The sequence below is a fragment of the Streptopelia decaocto genome (genome assembly GCF_964273445.1).
Source record: "Streptopelia decaocto genome assembly, chromosome: 1".
In the NCBI taxonomy this organism is placed as follows: Eukaryota; Metazoa; Chordata; class Aves; order Columbiformes; family Columbidae; genus Streptopelia; species Streptopelia decaocto.
Window position 1 is genome coordinate 734,090 of NC_138663.1, and position 9,566 is coordinate 743,655.

Consider the following 9,566-nt stretch of genomic DNA (forward strand, 5'->3'; position numbering starts at 1 on the left):
GGGTCTGTAGGGGGGTTCAGGGGCTGTATGAGAAGGGCAGGGGGTCTATAGGGGGGTGCAGGGGCTGTATGAGAGGGACGGGGGGTCTATAGGGGGATGAAGGGGCTGTATGAGAGGGGCAGGGGGTCTATGGAGGGACAGAGGGTGTAGATGGACCTGTAAGAGGGGGCAGGAGCCGTTTGGGGAGGTGGAGGCGGTGCCAGCCCTGGGCGGGCGGAGGCGGCCCCGGGGCGGCGCGGCGGGAGCTGTCCGGGCCCCGGTGCTGAACGGGCCGGGCTGTCCGGGCCCCGGTGCTGAACGGGCCGGGCTGTCCGGGCCCCGGTGCTGAACGGGCCGGGCTGTCCGGGCCCCGGTGCTGAACGGGCCGGGCTGTCCAGTGCCCGGTGCTGAACGGGCCGGGCTGTCCGGGCCCCGGTGCTGAACGGGCCGGGCTGTCCAGTGCCCGGTGCTGACGGATCAGGGCTGTCTGGTGCTGAACGGGCCAGACTGCCTGGTGCCTGGTGCTGAACAGGTCAAGCTGTTTGATATCTGGTGCTGACAGACCGGGGCTGTCCGGTGCCGGTGCTGACGGATCAGGGCTGTCCGGTGCCGGTGCTGATGGCACAGCTGGGGGACGGGTAGGGGTGATATGGGATCCAGGAGGTGATGGGGGTTCCTGCTTTGGGGGCAGAGAGAAATGGGGGAGGGGAAATAGAGATGGTGGAGGTCAATGGGGGAGGGTGCGTGGGAAGCCAGGAGGAGTGGGGGGTCTGTGCTTTGGGGAGGCGGGTGCAGTGGGGTGCCCAGGAGCAGTGGGGGGTCTGTGCTTTGGGGAGGCGGGTGCACTGGGGTGCCCAGGAGGAGTGGGGGTACATGCACAGGGACGAGATGCTCAGGGGGTGTTGGGGGAGTCCCTGCAGTGAGGGGACAGGGTGAAATGGGGGGGTTGAGAGGGAGTGAGTGGGTTCTAGAAGCTGCAAGGGGCCCTACAGGCCTTGGGGGTGGGGGGACACTGCACTGGGGAGCAGGACGATACAGTGGGGGGGGCTCAGGGGCAGTGAGGACAACCTGTGCCAGGGGAGGGCCACAGGGGGCCAAAGGGGACAACAGGCCCCACGTGTCAGTGTGTCTGCGGGCAGTGCGGTGGGTGACAGGATGCAATTATGGGGGCAGAAGCTGCTGAGGGCACTGGGGGCGGGGGGGTCAGAGAGGCTGCAAGGGGCCATGAGGACCCAGAGGCAGTGGGGGCATCTGTGCACTGCAGGACCTTGGTGTCCCCTTTGCCCCCCCGCATCCAGCCACTCGCCCCTCCCGATGGATAGAGCCCCAGGGAGACCAAGGCCCCATTTGTGCCAGCCCAGAGCACGCAAGGGGACAGCTGTCCAGGTGACACCCCCGCGCCACAGCCCCCGGAGCAGCACTGGCCCTGCCTGCCCACCCACCCCGGCCCCCGGGTGTGCTCGGGGTGCAGGAACAGCCCCCCGGGTGTCTGTGCAGACAAACCCCCAGCGCACAGGCGGAGCTCAGGGAATGGTTTCCCCGTCAGACCCGGCACTGCCTGGAATCGTTTAGGCTGGAAAAGACCCTTAAAATCCAAGCTTAAAGTCCAAGCAGAGGGACATGAGGCAGCCACCACCACCCCTCCGTCCCCAACAGGCGACGCCTGCACCGACTCCGGTCCCACCAACCCCACGGCACAGTCCTTTCAGCATCCCACGATGGGGGCTCCTGGGGAGGGGGTCACAGGGGAGATGCCCCCCATGAAGATCAGCAGCACCCCGCGAGCAGGGTCACCCCACGAGCAGGGTGGGCTCAGGGACAGGGTCACAGAGCCCCTGGGCAGAGCAGGGGCCGGGGCTGTTCCCTCCCGCCTGTCCCCAGGCACAGCTCCTCCGCCTGTGGCTCCCACAGGACTTTCCTCTCCTGGTGTCCCCTGGCACGTCCGTGGTGTCCCCATCTCTGACAGGCTCCTCTGCAGCCCCTGCCCTGGCAGCCCCTGCCCCACACTGGCCCCAGGAGTGAGCCCTGCCCCCCCTGCCCAGCCACGCCGCCCCACAGACCCTCCCGCCCCCCCCCAGCGCTGACTGTCCCCCCAGACAGGATCAGGCAGCCACAACATCGGCTTAGCTGGCAGCAGGCAGATGGCACAGCAGCACAGCTGCCTCCAGCCCCCCGCCCCCCCACTGACCCATCTGCTGCCGCAGCAGCGCAGACCCCGCTCAGCCCCCCCGGCACCGCTGGGCTCCGCTCCCGCACGGCCCGAGCGTGGGGAGGGATGTAATCCCAGCGCAGGGCTGGGCGCTGCTGCCCACCCCAGCCCCTCCGCGCCCCGTCCCCACGGCCCCGTGCCCCACGGGAGCAGAGCTGGGACCCCCTGGGCCTGGCACCCCCTCCCCGCCAGCACAGCGGGGAGCTGAGGGGTGACCATGTGTGTCCTGACCTCGGCACCGAGGCCCCAGCACCCACTGGAACAGCCAGTCACAAAGGTCACTTGTCCCCAGCTTTTATTGTGCAGCAGAGGGCAGGGACAGCAGGTGTCCGTGGGGTGGGGAGGGGGCAGCAGTCACCATGGGGTGGCCGTGTTCCCGCTGCTCTCAGTGCTTGGCACAGCCCAGTGAGGGGGCTCCATCCCTGGGGGGGGGACACCAGCGAGCCCTCACAAGCCCGACTCCCCCTTGGCCAGGAGAAGGTCCAGGTAGGCGCCAGAGATCAGGTCCTGCTCCTCGACCCCCAGCTCCTTCATCAGCTCACGGGCCACGCGCTCGCCGTCCTCCACGCTCTGCTCCGGGGTCAGCACCACCTGCGGGCACCGGCACGGTGGCCCTGCGGCGCTGCAGCGCCGGCACGCGCACCCCGGCCGTGCCCACTCACCTCCAGCTCCAGGAAGTCCCCCAGCCCCTCCACGCTGTCCAGGTGCACCCGTGTCTGTCCCACGAGGAAGAGGAGACGCTCCTTCCTCACCACCCCCAGCACGCCCAGCGCCTGCCCCAGCGCCGCCTGCGCGCGGGAGAGGAGCTGCCTGCGGCACACGCCCCCAGCGCGGCCCTGGCCAGGCTGTGGGTGCCCCGTGGCGGGAGCACCCAGCACCAGCACCCCTGGGCACCCTGTCCCGGGGACCCCCACGCTCACCTCCAGGCCATCAGGGTCGTCCGTGGGGGTGATGGTGAAGCGGGAGAGCTTGGGGCCGGTGGTGTCAGGGCGCTCATAGAAGATCAGCTCCCCCCGGCCGTCCTGGGAAGGCACCAGGGCCAGGAAGGGTCAGGGCCACAGAATCGCAGAATAATTTTGGTTGGAAAAGCCCCTCAAGACCACAGAGTCCAACCATAACCCACCCTGTCCCTGCCCCATGTCCTGAGAACCTCCTGTCCGTCTGTCCAGCCCTCCAGGGATGGTGACTCCAGCACTGCCCTGGGCAGCCTGTTCCAATGCCCCACAGCCCTTTGGGGAAGAAATTGTTCCCACATCCAACCTCAACCTCCCCTGGCGCAACTTGAGGCCGTTTCCTCTGCTCCTGGCGCTTGTTCCTGGGGAGCAGAGCCCGACCCCCCTGGCTCCAAGCTCCTTTCAGGCAGTTCAGAGATCAGAAGGTCTCCCCTCAGCTCCTGTTCTCCAGCTGAACCCCCCGGTCCCTCAGCCGCTCCATCACATTGTGCTCCACCCCGGTGCTCAGGCTCAGCCCCGCACCCCCCGTTCCTCGTGGCCCGGGCTCCCCGCAGGCCCCGCGCTCACCGGGGTGCGGCGCAGCTTGAGGCGGCCCCGCGGGACGCGGAAGAAGGTGTCGGTGTGCGCCAGGGCCCGGCCCGGCCCGCCCCGCCGCTCCGCCGCGCCCCGCGCCGCCGCCCGCTCCCGCAGCCGCGCCTTCACCTCCACGTTGCGCCGCATCCCCGCCGCTTCCGCCCATTGGGCGCGCTTCGCTACGTCATTGCCGGGGCGCTTCTCCATTGGGCCAGCGAGCGCCCGGCCCCGCCCCCTGCGCCGCGACGGGCGGGCGGGGCGGCCATGGCGGCTGCGGCGGCGGGCGGGAGCGGCGCCGGGGATGGGGACGGGGACGGGGACGGGGACGTGCCCGCCGCCACCCGCCTGCAGGCGTACGCCTGGTGCCGGGAGTTCCTCGCCGGTTCCTGGAAGCTCATCGGGCCCGAAGAGTTCGGGATCGGGCTGGTCAGGTACGAGCTGATCGCGGCAGCCGCAGCCGGAGGCGGTGACCGGGCTCCGCCCCGCCGGTGTCACCGTCCCGGGGGACGCGGCGCCACCCCGGTGTCCCCGGCCGTGTCCCTCCCGCCCCGGTGGCCCAGTGCCCCCCCCGGGTCCCTCGTTGCGTGCTCCAGCCTCTGTCCTCGTTGTGTCCCCGCCGTGTCCCTGTTCCGACCGGGGCTCAGTCCCCTCCCAGTGCCCCCAGTTGCCCCCAGGGCCGGTGACCCTGTGTCCTGCCAGGTGCCCCAGTTGTCCCTCCCCGGTGTCCCAGCCACTCCCCCCAGTTCCCCCATCGGGTGCCCCAGTCTGTCCCCAAGTCGTGTCCTTCCCAGTGCCCCTGTTCCCCCCCAACCGGTGGCCCAGTCCCCCCCAGTGCCACCTGTTACCCCCCAGCCAGTGGCCCAATACTCTCCCAGTGCCACCCAGTTGGTGACCCTGTGTCCTGCCAGGTGCCCCAGTTGTCCCCGCCCCGTACCCCAGTCCTCCCCCCAGTTCCCCTGTCGGGTGCCCCAGTTGTGTGATTCCCCCAGGTCGCGTCCCCCCGCAGTGTCCCTGTTACCCACCAACTGCTGACCCAGTGCCCTCCCAGTGCCCTCCAGCTGTTCCACCCCCACTGGTGTGCCTGTCTCCTGCCAGGCGTCCCAGTTGTCCCCCCTGGTGCCACAGTCACTCCCCAGTTGTGTCCCCCATCTGGCTGCCCCCATTGCCCCCCATCGTTCCCCCCTGCCCGGTGCCCCCCCAGTGACCACCCTGTGCCTGCAGCGGGGGGCTCAGCAACCTGCTGTTCAAGTGTGCGCTGCCCGAGCACATCCTCAGCGTGGGCGACGAGCCGCGGCAGGTGCTGCTGCGCGTCTATGGGGCCATCCTGCAGGTAAGGGTGGCCCCCCGACCGGCCCCCCACAACCAGCAGCCCCGGGCAGCCACAGGGCTCGGGGCTCTGCCGCATCTTCCTCCCGGCCTGGACGTGGCAGCTGCCCTGTGTCTCTGCGGGGCTGCCGGGGGGCTGTGGGGTGTCACTGCCACGGGGTCACTCGTGTCCGCAGGGCGTGGACTCGCTGGTGCTGGAGAGCGTGATGTTTGCCATCCTGGCCGAGCGGGCGCTGGGGCCGCGGCTCTACGGGGTGTTTCCACAGGGGCGGCTGGAGCAGTACATCCCGGTACGGGACGGGCTGTCCCCCCACCCCGTCCTGGAGGACCCACTGGGGTCCTCTCGTCCCGGCTCCGGCCAGACCCCCCACGGGGCTTCTCGTGGCGCCGCGGGCCGAGCCGGCTCCTGGGGCTGCTCACGTGGCTGCGCGTCCCCCAGAGCCGGCGCCTGCAGACCGAGGACCTGCGGGACCCCGACATCTCCAAGGAGATCGCGGTGAAGATGTCGCGGTTCCACGGCATGGTGATGCCCTTCAACAAGGAGCCCAAGTGGCTGTTTGGGACCATGGAGTGGTGAGGGCTCCCAGGTCACCTCAACCCCCGGCATCCTGGGGGCTGGAGAACAGGGGGGTTTCCCGGCCGGCTGCTGGGGGGTCCATGGGGACAGGGCACAGAGCGGGTTGGTGGCAGCTCCGCGGTGTCCCCAGCTCTGCAGCGCGGTGGGGAGAGGTGACGTGGTGGGGTGGCAACACGGAGGGGCGTCCGTCCCGCCGCAGCACCGTCTCCTGTGCCGCAGGTACCTGAAGCAGATTTCGGAGCTCACCTTCGCTGAGGAAGCGCAGCTGATGAAGTTCAACCATCTCAAGACTTACAACCTGCAGGAAGAGATGAAGAGCCTCAGGTGACCCCCCCATCACGGCACGACGCGGGGGGCCAACCCTGCTGCATCGCAGCCTCCTCGCAGGGAGCCTGCGGGATGCGGCTTCTCTGGAAACTTGGCCCTTCCGTCCTGCGTCCTCAGCAGGTGCCACCAGGCCCTGAGGACGGTGCTCGGGGGGGTCCCTGCGTCCCCGGGGCAGCGTTCCCGCCAGGTTCATTGTGCTGTGTCCCAGTTGTGTCTGTAGCTCTGTCCGCCCCGTGTCCCTGCAGCTCCCTCCGCTGAGGTGTCTGTCCCTGTCCCTGTCCCGCAGGGAGCTGCTGGAGGCCACCCCCTCGCCCGTCGTCTTCTGCCACAATGACGTCCAGGAGGGTGAGTGCGGCGGGCGGGCGGCCGCGACCCTCGCAGGGGCACGGGCTGGGCCTCCTGCCCCCCGAGCCCCCGGCTCCAGGAGCGCTGGAGGGGCCCCTGAGCCCGCCCCGTGTCTGCGCAGGGAACATCCTGCTGCTGGCCGGGCACGAGGACTCCTCCGACAAGCTCATGCTCATCGACTTCGAGTACAGCAGCTACAACTACCGGTGGGTCTGGGGGCTGCGGGGGGCTGGGCTGGGACGCGCCGGGGGGCGGCTCTGCTCACCCCCCCTTTCCCCAGGGGCTTCGACATCGGCAACCACTTCTGCGAGTGGGTTTACAACTACACCCACGACTCCTGGCCCTTCTTCAAGGCGTCCCCGGAGAACTACCCCAGCCGGCAGCAGCAGGTAGAGCTGCCTCGGCTCGGCAGCGGGCAGCGGTGCTGCCGGGGTGCAGGTGAGGGGGGGGCTGTGCTGGACGTCCCTGCCCGCTCTGTCCCCCTCCAGCTGCATTTCATCCGGCACTACCTCTCGGAGGACTCGGGGCGGCGCGGGGACACCACGCACGAGGAGCAGGCGCGCATCGAGGAGGAGATGCTCACCGAGATCAACCGGTGAGGGCGCGCCGGGGCGGGGGGGTCCCTGTGGCCGTGGGGCTGCCCTGGGGTACACCCCCTGGTCCCCGCTCCCTCCGTGGGGCAGCGCTGGGGGGCCGGCAGGGCTGACGGCTGCTCCCCATCCCACAGGTTCGCCTTGGCCTCTCACTTCTTCTGGGGCCTGTGGTCCATCCTGCAGGCCAAGATCTCCACCATTAAGTTCGGGTACCTGGTGAGCGCTGCCCGCAGGCACTGGGAGGGCTGTGGGGGTCTCTTGCATCTCACCCCCCTCTCAAATGGGGTAGTCGGGGGGCTGGGGGGTGTCAGGGGGCCATCCCTGACTCCCCCTTTCCCCCCCCAGGACTATGCACAGAGCCGCTTCGAGGCGTATTTCCAGCACAAGGCACAGTGCTGCTGAGAGCAGCCCCCGGCCCTGCCTGCGCACCCCGGCCCCGCAGCCCCCCCCGCCCCGGCAGCGCCTGTGCCGTGGGGCAGCCCAGGGGTGCAGCACTGTCCCCTCCCGGGGGGCTGCCCCACAGCCTGGGCTGCCCAGGGGAGCTGTAACGGTTCGGGGGGCTGGTGACCCCAGTGAGAGAAACGGGTCTGCCCGGCCCGTGCCCCTGGGAAAGGGACAGCCCCACATCTTCAGCGGTGGCTGGGGGGCTGTGCCCCTGCCCTGCCTGCCCCTGCCGGCACCCATGGTGCTGCCCACGGCCGCTCCCCACTGCCTCTGGCACAGCCCCCCGGCCCTGGCGCAGCCCCCCGGCCCTGGCACAGCCTTTACGTCTGCACTGCTGGCACCAGGTGGGTTTCGAGCCGTGGGTACTGGCTGGTGGCCATGGCGGGGCGGGGGCTCGGCCATCCTGGCTGCCCCTTGCCCGCTCCCGCCTGCTGCGAGGGGTCCAGGCAGGGGCGCTGGGAGGTCCCGGGGCACTGCTGGGGGCAGAGGGGTGCGGGGGACCTGCCCTTGCGGCTCATTCCCCCCCGCGCCCCCTAGAGCTCTGGGGCCAGGGCAGGAGCTGCAGCCGCTCCCTGGCCCCCCAGGGCGCCCCCTGCACGGCCAGGCTGGGGCTGCCCCTCCCCTCCCGACAGCAGAATGTAACTGTCAGACCAATAAACGCTGCGGTGGTGCATGGCGCTGCCTGCTCGTCATCCTGTCCCCGTGACCGCCACCCATCCCTGCTTGTCCCCAGCCCCAGGGTGTCCAGACCCTCCCAGTCCCTCCTGCCTCCCACCGCTGGGCTGTCGCAGCGGGTGGGGGGCTGCCCCACAGCAGCATGCGTGGTCTGACCCTCTCCCCAGCCCCTACCCCAGTCCCATCCACCAGCGCCTGGGGGTTCAACAGGGGCTTGCGCTCAGGAGCTGCCCCCCAGCACGTGTGGGGCCAAGTGTGGGGCTGCTGGGGGGTCTGGGCCCGCAGCCCCCCACCTCAGCACTCACCCAACCCCTCTTTCACCCACATACTGGCTGTTTACAGCCCTGCAGGTGCCCAGCAGCTCTGCAGGGCACTGGGGGCTCCATCCCCACCCCACCCAGCCCCAGGGGGACACAGAAGCCTGGGGGTCTCGCAGGGGACATCTCTGGCCGTGGTGACACTGGGCACACCCCCAGGCACGTGTGCGTGTGTGGGGGAGCAGCCTGTGTGCATATGTGCCCCATGAGCCCCCTGCCAGCACTGGGGCTCAGACCTTGCCCCAGGACGGGGCTGGGGGCGGGATTGTGCTGCTGTGGTTCTGCTGGGTTTGGACAGGCTGGACAAGTGGGACCGTGTGAACCTCATGGGGTTCAACAAGGCCAAGTGCAAGGTCCTGCCCCTCCCTGGCAGTCCAGGCTGGGATGGAGCAGCCCCAGGAGAGGACTTGGGGTGTTGGTTGATGAGAAGCTCAACAGGACCCAGCAATGTGCGCTCACAGCCTGGAAACCAACAGAGTCCTGGCTGTGTCACCAGCAGCGTGGGCAGCAGGTTTGGGGGATCCTGCCCCTCTGCCCCGCTCTGTGAGACCCCCTGCAGTGCTGGGCCAGCTCTGGGTCCTCAGCACAGGACACACAGGGACCTGCTGGAGAGGGGCCAGAGCAGCCCCAGGAATGACCCGAGGCTGGAACAGCTCTGCTGGGGACAGGTGAGAGAGCTGGGCTGGTCAGCTGGAGAACAGGAGCTCCAGGAGACCTTAGTGCGGCCTTTCCACACTGAAAAGGGGCCCATAAGAAAGATGGGGACAGACTTTTGAGCTGGGCCTGTTGTGACAGGACAAGGGGTGATGGTTTGAAACTGAAGGAGGGAGATTCAGGTTGAACATGAGGAAGGAATTGTTGGCCTGAGGGTGGTGAGAGCCTGGCCCAGGTTCCCAGAGAGGGGGTGGCTGAACCATCCCTGAGACATCCCAGGCCAGGCTGGACGGGGCTCTGAGCACCCTGAGCTGCTGAAGATGTCCCTGCTCATGGCAGGGGGCTGGGGGGCTGGGAAGGTCCCTTCAGCCCAAACTGTTCTGTGATACAATGAAGCTCCTCCAGCCGAGCCAGTGGTGCGTGCAGCTGCCCCCGTTCTGCTCCGGAGCGGTGAGGGGACGGTCAGGACCTGCAGGCAGCGGCTGCTCCTCCGCCCAGCCCTGCCTGGCGCTGCCCAGGATCGGGCCCCGCGGATGGGCCCGGCACAGCCCCGGGCAGGGACCGGGACAGACCCACGGCTACACCGCCCACGGG

At 69.4% G+C, this 9,566-nt stretch overlaps 2 protein-coding genes across 2 annotated transcripts; one reads left to right on the forward strand and one right to left on the reverse strand.

The window, feature by feature from the left end:
* Positions 1-2,466: 2,466 nt before the first annotated feature.
* LOC309447003 (uncharacterized protein) lies at positions 2,467-3,885 on the reverse strand. Its single transcript, XM_082067243.1, has 4 exons — positions 3,709-3,885; positions 3,109-3,210; positions 2,851-2,976; positions 2,467-2,779 (listed from the first exon to the last, which is right to left on the reverse strand). Exons 1-4 carry the CDS (start codon positions 3,859-3,861, stop codon positions 2,636-2,638), a joined length of 525 nt encoding a protein of 174 aa, XP_081923369.1. The 5' UTR covers positions 3,862-3,885; the 3' UTR covers positions 2,467-2,635.
* An 81-nt stretch (positions 3,886-3,966) lies between these two features.
* CHKB (choline kinase beta) lies at positions 3,967-8,003 on the forward strand. The gene is made up of 11 exons (XM_082070707.1): positions 3,967-4,145; positions 4,936-5,044; positions 5,217-5,330; positions 5,480-5,613; positions 5,837-5,941; positions 6,231-6,289; positions 6,411-6,495; positions 6,570-6,678; positions 6,778-6,884; positions 7,017-7,098; positions 7,228-8,003. The coding sequence occupies exons 1-11, from the start codon at positions 3,979-3,981 to the stop codon at positions 7,282-7,284; spliced, it is 1,128 nt and encodes a 375-aa protein (XP_081926833.1). The 5' UTR covers positions 3,967-3,978; the 3' UTR covers positions 7,285-8,003.
* Positions 8,004-9,566: the final 1,563 nt, after the last annotated feature.

Coding starts and splice junctions, on each gene's coding strand:
- LOC309447003 (XM_082067243.1), bottom strand. CDS start 3,861: ATGCGGCGCAACGTGGAGGTGAAGGCGCGGCTGCGGGAGCGGGCGGCG. Junction 3,211..3,708: donor TCAAGCTGCGCCGCACCCCG/GTGAGCGCGGGG, acceptor GTGCCTTCCCAG/GACGGCCGGGGGGAGCTGAT. Junction 2,780..2,850: donor GGGACTTCCTGGAGCTGGAG/GTGAGTGGGCAC, acceptor CGGTGCCCGCAG/GTGGTGCTGACCCCGGAGCA.
- CHKB (XM_082070707.1), top strand. CDS start 3,979: ATGGCGGCTGCGGCGGCGGGCGGGAGCGGCGCCGGGGATGGGGACGGG. Junction 5,614..5,836: donor CTGTTTGGGACCATGGAGTG/GTGAGGGCTCCC, acceptor CCTGTGCCGCAG/GTACCTGAAGCAGATTTCGG. Junction 6,290..6,410: donor CCACAATGACGTCCAGGAGG/GTGAGTGCGGCG, acceptor GTGTCTGCGCAG/GGAACATCCTGCTGCTGGCC.